The sequence below is a fragment of the Emydura macquarii genome, unplaced genomic scaffold (genome assembly GCF_026122565.2).
Source record: "Emydura macquarii macquarii isolate MOO-44397 ecotype Brisbane River unplaced genomic scaffold, CSIRO-AGI_Emac_v2 contig_2481, whole genome shotgun sequence".
In the NCBI taxonomy this organism is placed as follows: domain Eukaryota; kingdom Metazoa; phylum Chordata; order Testudines; family Chelidae; genus Emydura; species Emydura macquarii.
In genome coordinates, this window is record NW_027132618.1 from 2,320,667 (window position 1) to 2,340,697 (window position 20,031).

General features: G+C 37.3%; 1 protein-coding gene across 2 annotated transcripts in view; it reads right to left on the reverse strand.

Moving 5' to 3' along the window:
• NEGR1 (neuronal growth regulator 1) overlaps positions 1-20,031 on the reverse strand; it is a 526,075-nt gene that overhangs the window by 275,051 nt on the left and 230,993 nt on the right. For both annotated transcript variants that reach the window (XM_067563319.1, XM_067563317.1), the window contains exon 2: positions 9,297-9,529. In XM_067563319.1, the coding sequence (XP_067419420.1) occupies positions 9,297-9,529 (233 nt within the window). The remainder of the gene's footprint in view (positions 1-9,296; positions 9,530-20,031) is intronic.

The window sequence follows — 20,031 nt, forward strand, 5'->3', positions numbered from 1 at the left end:
CCTGTATATAATGAGTGGTTGGTCTCACTTTGTACCTCACAGGCATCCACTGCATAAAACCACCCTTGTACAATTGATAACGGTTACTGTGTGACAGCCTGAGCAGAGATCAAGAACAGAATTGGAATGGAGATAGAACCAACAGATAGACTCTTGCCCAAGATTGGGACTGAGATGCTTGGGTAAGCTTCGAATGCTGCTGTTTCTGCTGTGCTTGTTCAGTGGATAAATACAGGATTTTTTTCTTTCCAGAGCTGTCAGTCTGGCAGCTTTCCTCAGGGCTAAATTTACTAAAATTAAAAGGGAAACACACAAAGGGCGATGACTGGACTTCCAGGTGTATCTTTAAGATGGTTTTATATCCTTTTCAATATGCTTCACAGGTTTGGCCCAGATGTGATCCCTGATATACAACTTTAAAAAAATGGAAATAAGCCCAGATTTATACTGAGAAAAATCCCTTTAGCAGCTACTATTGATACCCGGCTGCTGTCCTCCTAGTATGCTAGGGGTATCTCTACACTGCAATTGAAAACCTGCGACTGGCCTGTGCCAGCTGTCTCAGGCTAAGGAGCTGTTTAATTATGGTGGAGACATTTGGGCTCCAGCTGGAACCCAGACTCTAGGACCCTGAGAGGTGGGAGAGTCCCCTGCAATCTATCCACCACAATTAAACAACCTCTTAGCCTGAACTCCACAAGCCTAAGTCAGTGACACGGGTTAGCCGCAGGTTTTTTGCAGTGTAAATATACCTAAGTCAGCATTTTAGGAAGATCTTGTCTGGGAAACAGTGAGGTTTCTGGAAAATACTCTCTCCCAAGATAATTATATTATATATTGTACATCATTATATATAAATATTTTTTCAAAGTCCCTTGCCTTTTCGGTTTACATTTTCCAAGAGATGTAACTTGGTTAAGATTCTTTTTGGTGGAACTTTTGCCCCATATTTTCCATGCTACAAGCAAAGAGACACTAGACGTAGAAAAAGAGGACAGAACCACAAAAAGAACTCCATGTGCAAAAGTGATTACAAAGTAATAAATTACTTGAAAGTGTCAACATAATGGGCTGACTGTAACCAGAGCAGAAATACATTGGGTTGGATCAAGTGCCTTGTAGAGCTAACCAACTGGAACACATGCATGTTGCAGAAGAATATATTAGATCTTGTGTGTAAATTTTTTAAAATATGGATTTTGCATTCTACTTTAACACACAGAACATCTGATGTTAGCATAAGTGAAAACATTTGAAGGGGGTTAAACACATTATGATTTCTGTACGATTAATGCTATTATTAAGACTTTCCAAATATTGCAAGTGCTAAGTTTCAGAATGTTGATGGCCAAAACATAGAAACTCTGATCTTGATGAAATAGAGTCCCTTGCAGCCACCTGATTGGGCAGGTCCTGATTTACCTTACTTATATTCGTGATGTTATTAATTGTCATTATAAAGGCTGGCTGCTGTCTTCTTGTATCCTTGTTGATCCCAAAATATTAGACAGACTAGGTAGGTATGTGAATATCTTTTACTGGACAGATCTCTTCTTTAGGTCTAGGTAAGGTACTTAGCTGTGAACTCTGATATAAAGGCTGTTATTTGGGAAGTAAAATGCTCCTGGTTCCAGTTGCTGTTGAATTTTTGTTGCAGTTATTTTAATTGACACTGAACGTTTTCCCAACATTTCTGCAATTAGTCTGTCATTACATGGGATAAAACCATGCAATACAAAAAAGTATGAAGAAAATAATTGCTGCTGTTACTATATGTCAGGTTTGCAGGGAGTTTGTTTAAAGTTAAAAGATTTCCAAATCTAATTTGTTCTAATGAACAGAGAGGCTGAGTGGCATGTTAATGCAGTCAGACTTGACAGGAGGTTTTTTTGGCATCACAAAAATTGAAAAATGGCTTGACATGCATTTCTCCTCTTCTGGGCTGTCATAACTGAAACGAGAACAAGTAGAACAACTGAAGGGAAAAAAGGAAAAGCAGGGAAATAATATCTATAACTAATGCCAGATATATTACCTCTGATGAATAGACTTTCAGATATGGATGGACTGGTCTAACTACAGAACATATACCCAGGATCTTTTGAGTGCAGAGTCTCTTCCTCTTATGCTTTCTGAAAGAAAATTTCAACCATAACTCACATCTTCCCCACAAATAGTTCTGTAGAGCTTTTTCATTGTGTTTAACCTGCTTCTCGGTAAGTTTAACAGGATCTGATTATCTGCTGTGTCATAGACTTCACTGTGTTGAGTAGATCATTCAAAACTCTCACAAAGGAGTCCATAGGATTAGGGTGATTTCAGTGGGATTTGGGTGTCTGACTACTTTTCAGATAGAATAAATCTCTGTACTGAAAAGATCCTGGGTACATGTTCTCGAGTCAGGCCAGTTCATACATATCTGAAAATCTACTTATTAGAGATAACATATCCGACATTAGTTATAGATTAGTAATAGATATTTACCTGCTTTTCCTTCTTTGAAAACTCCAGCCAATACTATCATACCTATTGTGTGAACAAGTCATCATATATATCCCAGTGTTATTGCATCTATACTGCCTCATTTTCCTCAGGAGCTTGGCCACATATGGCAAGTTAGATACAGTGGAAAATTAACAAACACATTCACATAAAGCAAGGTCTTCTTTTACAAAGGCTTCAATACCATTTTCTTTAAAGCAATAAGAAAAAGTCTCAATTTTAGATGATTGTCAAACAGCTCACCAATGCTGAGTAGGAAAAGCAACAAAAGCTCCTGACATTCAAAAAGGAATTTTGCTGGCCATAGATGCAAGCTATTGATAGTTGGAGGAAGGCCAGAAAATATACTGGACAACTGTGAACTGGAAGATAAAAATAAATATGGAAAGCTGACAATTGTGGAAATGAGATTGAAGAGCTACAGGGCTTTTCTCCTTCAAAATGACCATTTAGATGCTCTGTAAGTCTTTCTAATTAAAGACATATATTTGAAACAGCAAGTTCAAATCAGCGAGTAGCACATTCCAGGTAACTGTGTTTTATTCTTGTAAAGGTCAGCAGCTATGAGAACAAGGGCATGGTTTAGCAAGAACTATCTTTTCAAGTAAACTCTCTTTAAAAATCAACTATGCATGTTTAATAGATTTACAGTAACATACACATCGTTTACGCTAATAAAAATGACGGATTATTTTTAAAAAACAAGTATTTCATTACTAAAGCCATTCTTTGTGAACTCTTCCATTGTTTCCTGTGATTTCTAGATGTACAGGCAGAGTTCTCTGAAGTTCTACTGGTTCTATGACCTTCATAACAGTGGGGAAAATAAGAAGAAAATGGACCCTTCAGAAAGCCCAGGAATAAGGTAGATACCTACCCGTTTGGCACTTGCCTTCTGCCACAGAAGCTGGTATGTAAGAAAGAAGCTGGATTCGGAAGCTGCAGGTCAAACAGGTCTAATGTGGTCTTGGCTCAATGGAGCTCTTCCACAGTCAAGCCATCAAATAAATGGAGATTGAATCAAAATTGAATAAAAAAGTCCTGTAGCAGAAAATGTCCCTCAAGATACTCCCTTGTAGCATGGCATGGCCCTGCAGGTGCATTGCCTTCTACTCCCCATTTGGCTTTTGTAGGAAGTCACTGACAGACCAGAATGCTTTAAACTGAGATTCCCCGTGACGGGTTTCATTTATTAAATCTCTTACAGCAAATCAATTAGTCTTTAGCAGTTAGTCAGGTCTACCCCTTGTTTCTCCTTAAACCAGCAGTCCCACTGCTGTCCTTCTAGGCCTCTGTTGATAACTCAGGCCAGCTGATACATACCCAAAAGGTAGCATGCAATATATCCTTAGAGAACTAATGACTCAGTAGTCAATATTCTTGTGTGATGTATGTATGAGGTATGAACGAAAAGATATAGGTATATACTAGAATTATGATCTATGATAAAATGTGTTTGGTAATCAGTGCATAAGCTCAGTCAACACCAGACAAAGAAATATGTATTTGTCCGACCAGTCTGGTCATCAGGCAGAGACATGAAGGTATATTTACATACAAGATATACACTCTACTTCCTTTGTCCGCATGCTTGCTGGACTTCAGTGCGAAGGATCTCCCTCTTCCAGATACTGAGTCCTATGAGGTGTTTCTTCCTTGATACTTGGGAAGAAGACTGCTCCCAGGATTCAGCCAATACAGCAGGCGTACACCTGATCAAAGCTGATGTACTCAGCAGCTGTTCTGAGTGGGAAGACTCCAAATGCAGATACAGAGCTGCCTCCATCAGCAAAACTGTAAGTCTGGCCACCCTGAAGTGCAGGTTACCTACTGCCATTGGGTTTTTGCAGGAATGACAGGGGTTGAAGTTCCGTGACTGAGGCATGCCCTGGCCTCAGTATCACAACCCAACAAAGGGAACCAGAGTGTATAACACCACTCTAGAAAGAAACAATATTAAAAACTGCCTAACACTAAAACTATGACTAAATGACTATCAACTATGTACAAAATAGTTACATTGTGAAAAACTTGTGAAGATAAGACAATACAACCCGCACAGGTGGTAAGAAAGAAATGAGGGAGGTTGGAGGCATCTCTACCCTTTATACCAGCACGCAGAAGCATAAGGATGCAGAGAGTCCATGTGCTGCCCTGAAGAGTATCTCTGAGGGAAAGTCTCCAACAACTGTGAACTGGTTGCACACGCGCATGAAGTGGTATGGAGATGCACAATCTCTTGAAGAACTGATGTTTTTGGCTGAAGAGATCTTTTGTCCTCTACTTCATTTCAATGTATACATTAATCCACTAGTTACCATTGCTAATCCAATTGTATGCAAATAATATGGCATGATTCCCTGTACATAAATCTCATAAAAATTTTAGTTATGCTCAGATAACTGCAGTTATAGGAGTATTTCTGTAACAACAACAAATATTACAAAAACATGATCTTAGCCACCAGCTCAGAGGATTCAAAGTTTTTTGTCCCTACTAATAAAATAATGTTCTTTATGTAATAGATACACTTAGCTCTTTCAAAACTACAGCATAACACCGTTACAAACCATTAGGGTTCAAAGGTGCACTGGTTAAAAGTAATTAGCATGACAAAGATTTCATATACAGTATTTGTAGAGGATTTGAGAATGCTATCTGGAGTATTAAAGATTGCCATTTTAAATTCTGTTTTATATTAGTGACTTGATTGCTCATTAAAGATTCAACTGAAAATGTTAATGATGATTACACCAAACACTAATAAATTGAAGCCTTAGGTTACACTTTGCATTTTTGAAGATATAAATGCCATTGCTTAATAACTAGGCATATTTTTCACTATTGATTCATTATTTCTGATCATTAGCTTAATTAATTTTAAGCTTTCATTTATATGTTTTATATGCAATTAATTTTCAACTTTGTTTTTCAGTTCCTTGTTTGAGGGCATTAACTTTTATAAAAGTAATCAAAGCAGAGGAGTCTTTACTTTGGAAAAGTACAATAGCTATTACCTCTACAGACTCCACAGCTCACATTCCTGGCCTGCAGTGCTGATACAAGAAAAGCCTCCAACTACAGGATTAGGCCTTTTAGCTAATATTTTCTGTGAGAATGTAAATTAAAAACATGGTACTGAATGCTGTGAGAATAGTAAAGGGGAAAGCTTGGGCCTGCTGTCTGGATATGTAGCAACATCAGTAAGTATTTCCTGTTCCCATTCTTGGTAGGGGCTTCTGTTGGAGCAAGATGGAAGGCAAATGATTTTCAATATGCCACCTGCTGTTTTACCCACCGCTGTTATTTAAGTTTCTTATTGTCAGAAATAACTGTTTTATTAAATCTGAAAAAGAGTAATTAATAGGCCAACTGTTCTTTTGAATTTTATTTGTGTGTACACACACACACACACACACCATTTGATATTTCCCATTCAAGTCAATGGGTGCTTCAGTTATGTAACAAAGCAGCATCTGACAATTTCTTTCTTTTTACCTTACCCCCTCAACTACCACCCTCTACTCCCATTGTTGTTTCTAACTCAAGAACAGCAGCAACTCTGGATACTTAACTTTCTAGCCCAGAGGTAACCTTTTTCCTTATTAGAGTCATTTAACTGTTATGGAATTTGTTAAATGAACTACATTGACATTCTTGGAGATTGAGATTCTCTATCCATGGAACCAGGACAGCACAGGTAATGGCAATGCAGACTTACTCAATGTGCTAATAAGCGAACAGGCCATGTCTCTGGCCATTTAATCCTTAGCCTCTCCTGTAATTCTCCCAACAAAAATGCCAATGTTGTGGTAGGGTTGGGTTTGTGAAATGGGGACCTATCCACACAGCACTACACTGAAACCACTACAGTTATAACAGCTGTCTCCACATTCAACCTGAGCAACCAACATGCAAAGCAGCATCTGAAAAGCCATCTTCTGCAGCACAAAACTCAGGCATGAGGATTTCCCAAAATATTTTGGTATAGGATTACAGCCTCCCACACCGCCAGCATCTGATGAAGACCACTGCCAAGATGAAAACTAGGTGCAATATAATCCACAAACTAGCTGTGGGACAGTTGGGAAGCAGACACTCATCTTGCAGACAGCCTCCTTGGCTCTCATCTTCTCAGCAGCTGAATATTGCCCTTTAATATGGGCAGGTAACATATATACAAAACTTGTCAATGTTCAATTGAACACGGTTATGCAAATTGTCTCAGGAATACTGAAGTCAACACCAACAGTCTTGTTTCCTCCCATATTTATAACATCATCACTCTGAAGAGAAGCAGTGAGAATAAGAATGTAAAACAATGAACCTAGATTTGCCCATCTATGAGGATATCCAAACTCCCCTCCGACACAACATGGCACATTAAATCCAGGAACCCTTTCTGGTCAGCAGCCAAAGTTCTTAAAACCTTGGGACTCTCACCAAAAGACAAGTGGTGGAGGCTGTGCAAAAATACCGGGGTCAAGAATCAAGATCTGACTATGGATCCTACCAATCACCTGGCTTCACCATGCCATGTAAAATATGGGTCACAGTGAAACATATCAGAATCTCATATATGCATTGTAATTATCTACTGCAAAAATGGAAAATGAAGGATAGACCAAAATGTGCATGTGGAGAAGACATCCAAATCATAGACCATATAGTGAACTGCAGCACCCTAAGATCCTTGTTTGGAGGGACAGTCTTGATTTATTCCATGTCACTGGAAGCCATAGAGAGGATGATAAATTTGGACATTAACCTTCAATGTTGCTTTTAAAGCCATATGAAAGAAAGCTCAAGTTATTTCATGAAGGCCACTGGACGACAATCAAACAGTAAACACTTTCGATCACTGCCAACCAAGGCTACATTTGAACTGCTGATCAACAGATGAAAGGCTCTACATCTCATTGCTAATTTCTAAAACACCTATTTCACAGTACCTTTTAATTAGGTTATAGAAGTGTTTAAAAATAGATGATTACTGAACTGCTTATTCACAGAATGCCAAAAGGCATTGGGATGCCCTCGATCCTTAACCTAGAGATGTGTACTCTTTTAATAATTTACTTTATCTAGGCTTCAAAATTAACATGCAAACCATAGCTTTAAAATATGTATCTAAGCATGCATTGACGGGAACGACTAAAATCTGAAGAATAAAAATGTGTGTGACAGCTTGTTTTAGCATACAGATAATCATCTCTACTTAGGGACAATTGTTTCTCTGACATTTACTTACTGCTTGAATTAACCTGTTTGGCTTATTGATGTTTGTCCCTCTTGAACTTTAATATAACTGAAAAATTGCTTAAATGCCAATCAATTTCAAATGAATAATTACATTTACAAACAGCATGATATGATTACGGTTTTTACCTTTCCTACTATATGAATTTCTGAGCTCTGGAAAATAAAGTAACTGCAAAATTGCAGTAACCCCACATCAAATACTAGAGTACAAACTTTCTGTCTCTGAGCATTACCAGTTTGGCTTATTGAAGAGACAATTAATTAAAAAAAAAAAAAAAGATGTGTATCATGTTTTTTAAAACAAAAACTACTTCACATTGCAAATACTACAGACATCTCCACTCTAAAACAGAAAAGATAAAATAGTTGCTGATTCCATCTGAAAATAAATGAATCCCTGCAAGTAATTAAGAATAACCATATTACGAGGAGACCAATATCTCGTTTAAAGGCCACAAAAGTCATACAAACGTAGTGGACTAAGACTCCCATTTTAAGATATCCAATATTAATTTTTCACTATACAATTTAATATATTTGTACTGTGTGATGGGACTGTACAAGTCTAAATGGGCAAAGGACAAGGAAGTACTAAATGATCAAGTCATGAATAACTATAGACCTGAATTTTGCATAAACCATCTCCTGAACAATGGTTTGACATAACTGTCACTTTTGTAGGAATTAAATTAAGTTGATTTTGACATCAATATGGTGATAATTTGTCCATAAGAATGAGCTGTGCTTGAACAATTCCAGTCCATACTGCATAAGTCTCTATCTAACACAGTACCTTCCTGATCCACCTTATTTTCTAAATCCACATGTACTGAGAGAAAGGCGACTGTTCAGTTAGCATTAAAACTGGTATATCTTTTACAGAAAGTTGTGCACAATAATTAATGAATGTAACATTAAAAAATGACTAGAATTCTCTTACATGGTTGAAAATGTCACAGAAAACGCTCCAATACGATAAAGCCTATGCAATGGCAATATGATTGGCTGGCTAAAAAATGTTCAGATGCACATCATCTAGGTGGTCACATACGTTTTCATGATTATCGCTTGAATTTAAAAAGGACCTGAATAGTTATTACATAGTTCACTATCTACCTGTACAAGACAACAGAGCTCAGGATTTTGCCTGAGTTCATCTGAAAAGTTCATAGATTATAAGGCCAGAAGGGTCCACTGTGATCATCCAGTCTGATCACCAGTATAACACACCTATAGGACTTCCCTGAATTAATTCCTGTTTTAACTAGAGCACATATCTTCTAGAAAAAAAATCCAGTCTTGATTTTATAAAGTTAGTCTAGTCGTTTATGGTGTCCAAAACCATGGGGAGGTGGTGGAACATAAGTATAAAAAAATTAGACAGACTCTAGTGGATGTATTCTGATCATAAGGTACATTAAGAAGAAAACATATTTTTTTAAAAAGAATTTCATAAAGGAGTGTTTTGCTTTAAATGCTTTTTGTTCCCAGTACATTCCTAATAATGCTGTGCAGTTTGTTAAAACACATACCTTGTACAGTTAAGTGCACCTGCATTGTTCTCGGAGTGTGCTGGGTCTGTACAGAACAAGTGTATGGCCCATCATCTGTCACATCTACATCCTGTATCTGGAGGCTGTATTCCCTTTTATTTGCTGTTGCAATTGAAACTCGAGGATCCACTGACCACTTATCACCTCCTGCAAAAATAATGCTGGACCGGTTCAGCCAGGCACCTTTTGAAGCTCCATCTTCCAAATAACACCTGTGGATTATCAAAGACAGAAAAAGATTAATAATCAGAATGAAAATATAAAGAGCTTTGTAAGTTTGTTAGGTTTTTTTTCACTAAGATTCAATATTTTGTATTAGACATAAGCCTAAAAAGTTAGACATGGGCCTAAAAAAGCATTATTAGACATGGACCTAAAAAGTTGTATGATATTTAGAAATTCCACATTTACTTTGGCTCCAAAAACAGGGAAATCTTCCTTATAGCTTGCAATTGCAACATAAAAAACTTCACTATCATCTCCTCCCTCTCTAAGTCTGCCTTTTTGAATTGTAGCAGATCTCTGGCTACCACTTGAGCTCAAGAGGAATCTCCCTTAACTGTCAGATTATTAAGAAAGATGAGCAATTCTAATTTGATCCAGTAGAGATTGTGGTAGCGGCACATGCCATCCAGTATGAAAATTACTAGTCTTTTTCTTCCAAAATGAGTTTCTCCTCAGAGGAGATTTGGTAAGATATTTGAAAAATTCTTTTCCCTTAATTATTTATAGTGCCATTTCACAAGACTGAAAATTAAGTTTAATTTATAACTTTACTATTTCTTTTTACGCTAATCTTAGTTATCATTTCTAAGTTTTATGTTGTACAGTCTTCTCCACTTATGTAAGCATAGCTCTTATTAGTTTGCCATTCCTAGACAGCAAGAAAATATAAAGCATATTTCAACTAGATCAAAATAAATGTAAGTGGATTAGTGGTATGTTAATTATTCAAAGCAGTGTAACTGGTTTATAGTACACTATTGTAGTTTTGTACAATTATTGTTTATTAAAAAAGCAATTGCAAAAAAATAATGTGCAATAGGGTATACTAACTGACTTAATTGGAGCCCCATGAGTAACACCCTGCACATTAAGATGTAGATACACTCCAATGAATATGACAGACTTCTGTCTTTCTAAACTTCATTTGAAAGTCTTCCTCTTCAAATTAAAGACTAATTCTTTTAAATGAGTACAAAGCACAGCTACAGAATAAAATTATACACTGAAAGAGTTTGATAGCACCTCTATACATTACATTGGGGATTTAAATACAGCGCTTGAGAATGCTACAAAATTGCAAGCTGAATGCAGTAGGGTGGGTTATTGCTAACTGTATGAAACTAATCAGTTCAACAATATTATGAACAAGGTATATTGCAGAATCTAATTTGCCATCAGTTTTACCATCTGCAGAATCAAAACCAATAGATGTCAAAGTTCAATGTTAACTGAAATTCTTTTCAGTATGTATTCAATGAAAATAGATAGCCCTCTATTAACAGAATTAAGCCACTGTAATGTATTATTATTATTAATATATGGCATTACATATTAGAAAAACATTTGTAACATTTCTCTAATATATTTTTTCATCTAAAGTAAGTTGCTAATTGTTACACAGTGAGCTAGGAGAAATCGAATTGTAAGGATACAGTTAAATGCTAGCTAACAAGTAATAAAAACAGATTGTTGATTTATTAACACAGAATCAAGAAGGGCTTACTAGATTGTTGGATCAGACTGTGATGTGAGGCCACAAATTTATGTGCTAAATCTGCCCAGGACACTTGATCAAGTGGCTAGAAAATATTAATTCTAATACAGTTTTAGAACAGAATGAAAAATATTGCCTTAAGTATATACATCTTATAACTGAATTGAAATTAACTCTACAATACCACACGCTAATAATTTTCCTAACAAGCCTTTCTTTCATCCACAAATACTGATATGAAGAATGCTGTGTCAAACAAACACCAGAACTGTCTGTCAGGGAGGTATTTTGTTAATTGTGAACTCCTCTGAGCTCTGTTGGGCTCTGCTGGATTGTGAATATCATTGCAAGAATTACTACCAAGAAAAGTGATTTTGTGGTTAAGAAAAATCAGTTCCTGCTGTCACATGATTTTTAGACATAACAGAGCCAGCCCAAGGGGGACCATGAAGCCCAAGCCATCACTTGCCTGCCACTGTCTGTGATAATGGGATGCAATGAGCACAAAAGCCAATGCCAAATTTCATTCTAAAAATTCTAGCCCATGGTGTTGCTCAGAAAGCCTTAAAAATGTAACTTGATAATTTATTCCTATGATAATTCAGAAAACTCAATATTATCTACATTCCCTAAGACCGTTGTTTGTGGCCTTACAAGATGATGTGGTCCCCTTGATTTTTGGACAGACCAGTTTGCAGCCATGACCAAGTCAGGGCCTCCTCAGCTGCCACTGATTGTGTTGCCCTGACACAAGCTCCCTCCCATCTGCCAGTCAGCTGAGAAACCAAGGTAGCAACTCAGTGGTGCATTATGCACCAGACCAAGCATGAATTTGGAAGCAAATTGTTCCTCTGTTATAATCCTTCATGTACAGACTCCCTCTGATGCCTAAGTAATTTTGTTGCCATCTGAAAATGGGGGTAACAGTTCTTTCTCACCTGCCGCACAGAGGCATTTTGACTGTTCATTAACTGATGTTTGTACAATGATATAGAAGTTCTAAATATTAGACACTGATGGATAGGGAAGGAAATCTTGGTGAGACAATGGAATACAGATGGGGACAAGAGAGAGAAACCTTAATTCAGAAAAGCACTTACGCACATGCTTAAGACCATACATATTCAAGAGAAAACACAAGCAGGTGTTTAATAACAAGTATGTCCTTACATTTAATTGATTTTAAGGGGACTTTAAAGTGTGCTCTTAACTGCTACCTTAAACAGAAATGATCTCCTGAACTGTAGTCAGAGAGAGGAGATCTGTCAGAAGCACAGAAAATACATGAAGGCATGGCAAGGGACATCACATAAGGAGAGAGCAACGAGATGGACATTGGACTGGGTGAGGGTGAGAGAGAATAAAAATGAGAAAAAAGATGCTGCTTGTCAGAGAAAGAAAAAGAGAAAATGAGATAAAGAATTACACAGAACTGAGACAAAGGAAGAAAATATTAGAAAGATGGATAGAGAACACCAGAATACGGAAGGAGGGAAAAGGGAATAAGGAAATCAGAGAAGATAACAGGGAAGAAAAGGCATAAAGTTCAGACTAGTGAATATTACTTATTTATGCTCCTTTTATTTTATTGTACGCTCCTGAAGATGCCTGGTTCTGTGTGTTTGGGGCACCAGGACAGTGACTGAAAGTTTTTCTATGGAGAGGTGTCTCTTACATCAGTGTTTATCAACCTTTTTGATACCTGGGACTGGCTTCCTATACTGTGTCAGGGACTGGTGCCAGTCCATGAACCAGTTGTTGAGAAACACTGTCATCGATTTTTCATCCTTGTTAACACAACTATGAGCAGACTCAGTAGAAAGCTTTGGCTTCTCAGGGAAGAGTTTGCAGGTCTGGAAAGATTTGGGGGAATGTAAACAATCATCTTGAAGTCCTTCCCTAAAATCCAAAAGATGGTATTGTGTTTAGTGGATTGGGTGGGGGGAGGGCAAAAACCTGACTTTAGAGGCACACTCCAAAATCCTTAGACTGCTTTGAAGTTGGTATTTTTTTCTCTAACACCACTCTACAGCAGTTTGATATACTCAGGTGTATATGAGTATGTATGAAGGTAGCCTTTGAGTCCAGGTGAAAATTTAGATTTTTCTTTCTCTTTCATTCTCCCTGTATGTGTGTGTACATATGTACGCATACATATTAAAAGCACTAGCAAATCTGCTCCCCGCCCAAAAAAAATAAATAAATAAAGGGTTTATTTAGATTGTAAGAAAATAAACCATTTTTGCTCACAAATGTTGAATAAGGAAAGAAGGAATTTTAAGGGTACTGATTAAAGTGGAATTTCCCTCGGATTCAAAGTTAAATCACATGAAAACATTGTTTAAAAGGACAGGACTAGCCAGTTACTCTCATAGTTGTCTCAGCAGCCTAAAGGGCAGTTTTGAAGCTGTCAAAAGCCTGCAAAGAAGCCAGATGCTGTGACGTGTTCTGAAAGTTGCAAAGTTTCCTCATTGCTCCTCATTTAAATATAGCTCTTTCAACATCAAGGCTCTCATGCTGAGAAAAGGTGAGATAAAACAGTGCTTAAAAAGGGATATTATAAACATTGGATTGTCTAGTTGTTTTATTTGGTATGGTGATAGTTTTTCACTCTTTTTTGAACAATGTGCCAAAGACCAAATAGTTCTTGCTTGGCCAAATCCCTTTACCATCCAAAGTGAACATCACAATTAGATAGGAGGAATCGGCCAAAAACAACTTTAAAGTTGATTAACAAAGAGTCTGTTTATAGTTTACTCACAACAACGGAATTGATTTTCAAGACTGAACAGGTCTTAGACATGGCTTTTGCTGTTGTACAACCAAATATCATACTTCCCCAGTTTAGGTTCAGTGTCTCTTCTCAAAAACAAGAACTTTTCTGGAACACTGTGACACGACTCAGAGAAAAAAGACATTCTAGATCAAGTTCCTGTTTTGTTTATCTTTAGAAAGTGGACTTTTAGGTAGGAAAAAAATATGTGTAGGAAGATTATTTTTTCCTGAAGCATTCTATCTGCTCCCCAGGACAAAATAAAGGGCCATATCCTGTGTTGACTCACAATCCATGCAATCCACTGAGGCAGTAAGATTGAACTAAATGTAAGCCAGGGCAGAATTTGGCACAAAGATGTCACAGAAGAGAGCTTTAAAATTAATAAGCACCCAAACACTTCGCTGCATTTTCCCAATGCAGCAACAAAAAGGTAGCAAAAATAAATAAATAAATAAAGCAATGGAGAAAGTGCCTATTGAGTGTGTATGACAACCAGTCAAATTTATTTGCTGCAGATATATTGTTCTATGAATTCATCCTTTTTCTGTTTGTAAATTGTTCCTGATTTGTGAATTTATTAATTACTTATATGTTCAAAAATACATTCTTTGCAGCATTGTATTAGCTCTTCCTTGCCATTTCTCCCTTAAAACTAAAACAGTTTCATGCACCTTTTATCTCTGTTCACTACCCCACTTTTTCAGTAAGCAAAAATTCTTTAACTTTTAATTTTTTATGCATTTCACAGTGTGTGATAATGCTATGCTTATGAAATCAACCACCAAAGATTGTAAAGGCTTTCCCCTTTTTCTTCTGATTTAAAGCCATTAACATTGTTCAAACAACAGTTTAACAACTTAACAACAGACAGACAACTTAGCTTGTGGCACACCAACTGCCACACAAAAAACTTAGAATTAAATTTGGCCTTGAAACTGTCACTTCTCAGTTTGATAGGAACATCAGTGAACTGGTACCTTCAGTGCCTGTGGGATGTCTACAAACTACACAACTCTCACACTATTATTGCAACCTCAAAGAGGTGATTTGCCCTCTCAGCCATAAAGGTGAGTGAAATACTCTCTCAGAACATGTGCATCTTGATCTATGAGGTGACAGGAAAAGCTTAGCTAAGGGGTGAAAGTGTACCAGAATGAAAGTGAATGAATGCCACATAATATCCATCTGAATAGGACTAAGTTCCTTGATTTCCACTCATGGTGGTGAGAACTCCCTTGGTACATGCCTTGATTGAGGTCAAGTGGGGTTATGGATCCCCTGCACTTAGTTGCCAGGGCCTGTTCTACTATAAAAATAAAAGGGCAGACACTGATGACAGAATACTACTAAAATGTCTATTTCCTTATAAGACAGTAGCAAAGCTGCTGTGCAATAATAGACCAAGACAAAAAAATTGTCAGGTTTAGAATCTTGTTACAAACTTGAAACTTGGACTAAGAAGCTAGTAGGTTCCCTAAGGTTTGCAACCATTTCAGGCAAATTTGGGCACAGTTTTGAGTGAACCTGAGAATACTTTCAAGTGAGCCTGATCTGAGTTATGATTTTCATGAAGAATCCAGAACTTTCCACTGAGTTTCATTTTGGGTTAGTTTGATCCTCAAACTCAGAGCCTGATTCCAATTCAGTTTATACCAATTTTACATAGTGTGATTATACTAATTGAGTTGCTCCTGATTGACTACACTGGGAGTGAGATCACGCCTAAAGCCCAAAATCAATGCATAAAATCTTGTGAACTGAAACTGTCTTTTGCCTGGGTCTTTATCATAGGGTCTGATACTTGAAACACCTATACCAAGGTGCAGGGCTTATAGGCATTGTTCATGTTAGTAAACACTGTCATAAGCGCATTTGCAGGATTAAGCATTTAGCCCCCACATCCAAATTATTCAAAGCTTTTCTATTTGATCATTTATGAATGATAAGAGAAAAACCAAAATTGAATTAGAAACCATAAAGACCAATAACATAACAATTTGTCATGTTAATTAAGGACAAGTTATTTATTATAATTAATGGATACTCACTGATAATGAATGTATTATGGGCCACATCTTTTTTTCCTCTTTAGTTTCTGCTTATCTTTAAGCTTCCTGCTACTCACAATAGGATTTCACTTAATGCAATTAATTTTAAAACAATCTCCAGGAAGCACCAATTATGTTTTAGGAACAAAGAATAAACATATAGCAAAATTAATTGAACCAAGCATTACAATAATTAAATAATGGAGATATTAATCCTTATTTATCTTATGTCTCTTGAGAAAGTTTTGACTAAACCATAGTAGGAGATCTTCTATGTCTTAAAATGTGAGTGCAACGGAAAAAGTAACTTTTTTTTTTTTGACTGATGGCTATAATCTAAAATGTTTTACACAACAAAATTTAAAACACAATTTTTAGTGTTAACTGCATGGGGATATTTCTTCCAACAGTTATCAGAGAATGACTTGCTGTATAGGATATCACCTTGTCCAATTTCCTTAAAAATTGATAACCCCATCTTCCCAATTCCTCCCACTTTCCTAGCTTTCTATGCTATTCTTTCTTCAGGGATAAATCTAGGAGTTTTTTGAACTCATCTCTTTGCTATAGACACTTTCCCCATAAGTAAAACATAGATTAATTATTAATTACACAAAATAGTTCTGTTTGAATTTCTTAATTAGAATTAAAAAACAATTATAGCCCTTAGTTCTGAATCTCCACATAATGCATTCAATTTTGGAACTTTCACCTCCCTTACGTTTGCATGACAATGCATCAGGGTTCAGCTCAATGTTCTTTTTTCATCAAAAATTTTGACTTGTCAATGAAAAATTTAAATCCTATTTTTTTTAATCTACCTCCCCCTCCCCCCCCCCAAAAAAAAAAACAACAAAAAAAAAACAGTTTGGAAATTCTGTTGCTGTGCCTCATGGGAGGGACTGTTTTGATTCCTCATGCCCCCGTGCATTCCTGGGTGCATCAGGGAGATGTAATTCACCAAGACCTCCCCTCTTGCTGAGATGCTGTGGTGCACCATAAGACGTTGTTCAGTCATGGAGCATGGGTCATCAAGGGGAGGGGGGGCATGAAGTACCTAAACTACAACTTCCAGCATCATTTCAGAATTACTTTTTTGTTTTCAGCCAAAACTATTTTGATTACAGGATGTTCAGTTTTTCAATTAAAAAGTCAAAATTTTCTATGGAAAGTGGACACTTTTTACTAAACGATTTATTTGAAAATCTAATTTTCCATTAAAAGCAGCTGTCATGGAATATTTTTGACCAGCCTCAAAGATAGAATGGATTTGACTCAAATGGTAAGTGAAGGTGGAATACCAAAAGGTTCAGAAATTAATTTTGGATAAGCATCCAAAAGTTCAGAGCCTCATCTGAGTTACCCAATCCTCAAGGATCTGAAAATTGGCCAGAAATCTTGCAAGGCTTCCAGCACTTCCTGCCTCTGGCAGAGATAGAAATATTGTAAATACAGACTATTGATGTTTTCAGATTTTCACTTCTGTTCTAGATGGAAACAGTAAGTTGACATGAATACCACAACGGATAGCAAAAACAGAGCTAAGTGAACCTCTCTGAAACATAAAGAAGATTCATTTATAGTTTTAAGCGAAAGTTCACTGGGTCCTTTTTTTTTGTTTTTAAATCTAACCAATTTGCCCATGCTTAATAATCACAGGCCAAAACCTGGCCCTGGTAATTCTGTGGCACAAAGCTGCACACCTCAGAGACATTTGGGTATGGGGAGCAGAGAGCAAGCAGCCTCCCACTGCCAAGTAATTCTCATCCCCCCCAAAGCAAATATATACATATATTTAGCATCCCCACCACTTTCATCCATTGTGCACACAGTTTACAGTGTTTACTGCTGCTTCATGGCTGCAGAGACCCCTAGTGTACCTGAGAGGCTCAGAACCTATTGGGAGTTGCTTGGGACGGGGAGCTTATATACCTCAGCTCAATACTTCCCAGATACAGAAGTCATCTATGCTCTGTATGCAGCAAGAGACCGACCTCTGTATCTATGTAAATTATACTGCACAAGCCACCATCATGCCTGAGCATTTGAAACAGTGCAGACCCAGGAATAACCCTCACTGCAGTGGAAAAGAGGCCTAGCATTTGGGTCTAAGCCTCTGGGGATCCTCTTGAATAAATGGCTCTCTATAAATGTCTTAAGCACTTCATATCACAGCAGAATCACACCCATATCACAGAGGAAACCAGACATATGGAAATGAATGAAAAAAGCCTCAACATAATTTGAATTCACAACCTTAGATAGACAATTTTCTTCAAGAGGCAACACAGTTGGTTTACAGTTAAGGGAATTTATAGACGTCGAATTAGCCACCAGAGGGAGACTATGTTGTTCAATGAATGGAACTGAAATCTGTACAGCCAATTCCTGAGAAGCCAAATAAAACAGAAGCTTCAGATCTATGAACAGTATTTTTAAAATAGAATTTAAAGTTGTAGAGACAGAACTTCCTCTCTCTGATAGGGGTGGTTCTGCACAACACATTTGCCTGTCATTTTTATAATATGTACAGTTCACACAGTCCACATATTAGAGAGGGATCGACAGAAGCACACATAAGGGAAGCCCTGTTTCACTCTACTTTGCATTTGTACAATGCAGTTTTTGAGAAGTTCATTTTGCTTCGAAATGACTGGAACATTGTCTGTATAGGTTTAAAGAGCATAAGATACCCATATCTTGATTGGCATCTTCATCGTAACATATGCTGTACTTTGGAAACCTAATTTCAATTCCTGTTGATCTCTCAGCTACTCCCACTGCATCTGACCTTTGACTTCCTCAGAACTACTTTTTAAAAAAAAAAGACTTTCTGGATAAAAATAAGTCAGCAGCACTCAACTGAAATATGATGGGTTTTTCTCACATGCAGTGCTACCTTTCCAGAATAAAAAGGTTTACAAATATTAAATTGTCTGCCTTTCCCAGCTGGCAGAAACCACATTGTACATATTAAACCATGTGCATTCCATTTTCGGAGCAACTCTAGATGATGCACTGTTAAAAAGGGAGGTGCTCATTATCCTATTTATGAATAGATTTTAATCTCTTCCACTGATCCATACAATTGCCAATATACAACAAGTCTTGGTGGAGTCTGCAGAATTTGATTTATAGCAGTAGGAAACAAACCAACCCTGGTAAGTTCACTTCAGTATTAGAATTCAGGTTAGGAAATCCATAGCAAGGCCTTCCATCATTCCCAACTTCTTCCTCTTTTTTTCAACAAGCAGCCTGGCCAATTTTACAACTCCACATGCAGTTCAACTTCTCTTCCTACTACAATCATCGGCTCCGAGGGCCAAATCCTGACTCTCTCTACTGGCTCAGCAATCTCTCATTATTCTCCTTATGCACAATCAACAAGAATCCAATCTCTATTGTTCTGTTCCACCCTCACCTTAATGGAGGAGGGAGGAGCTTTGCTTATATGACTAGGCATTGGCACCTTTTAAACATGTTCAGATGAGCTCCTTTCTCCTTTGAACTTTTCTATACAGATTCTACTTTCTAAGCCACTTACGTTCTATTCAGTAATATCATACATATTATTATAAAGTTTATCTTTTCAGGTTCAAAAGTTCCAGTCCATCTCCCTTGAATGGCAGATATGCTCTCCAAAGGCCTATATGCTACCCATCACTGTGTGGTATAGAAAGGAACTAAATAGTGGATAATGGGATAGTAAATAATGTAATAATGGATAATGGGCCAGAGGGAAGGCGTACTTCATCCCTCGCTGCATAGATGACACCAACATGCCTTCACTATTGTGCAGGAACAGCAGGCAATACAAGGAAGGATTTGGGGACCATGATACTATCCATGGCATGGTCCTCTCTTTAAATTTTACATAAAAACAGCCATACTGGATCAGACCAATGGTCCATCTAATCCAGTATCCTGACAGTGGCTGGTGTCAGACAATGTCCTGTGCCAGATGCTTCAGAGTGAATGAACAGAACAGGGCAACCCCTCTCGTTCAGACCCAGCTTCTGACAGTCAGAGGTTTGGGGACACTTAGAGCATGGGGTTGCATCTCTGGATATCATGGCTAATAGAGGATAATGTCCATCAGTGGCTATCAACTTAATTCTTTTTTTGACCTCAGTTATGCTTCTGGCCTTCACAATATCGCCTGGTAATGAG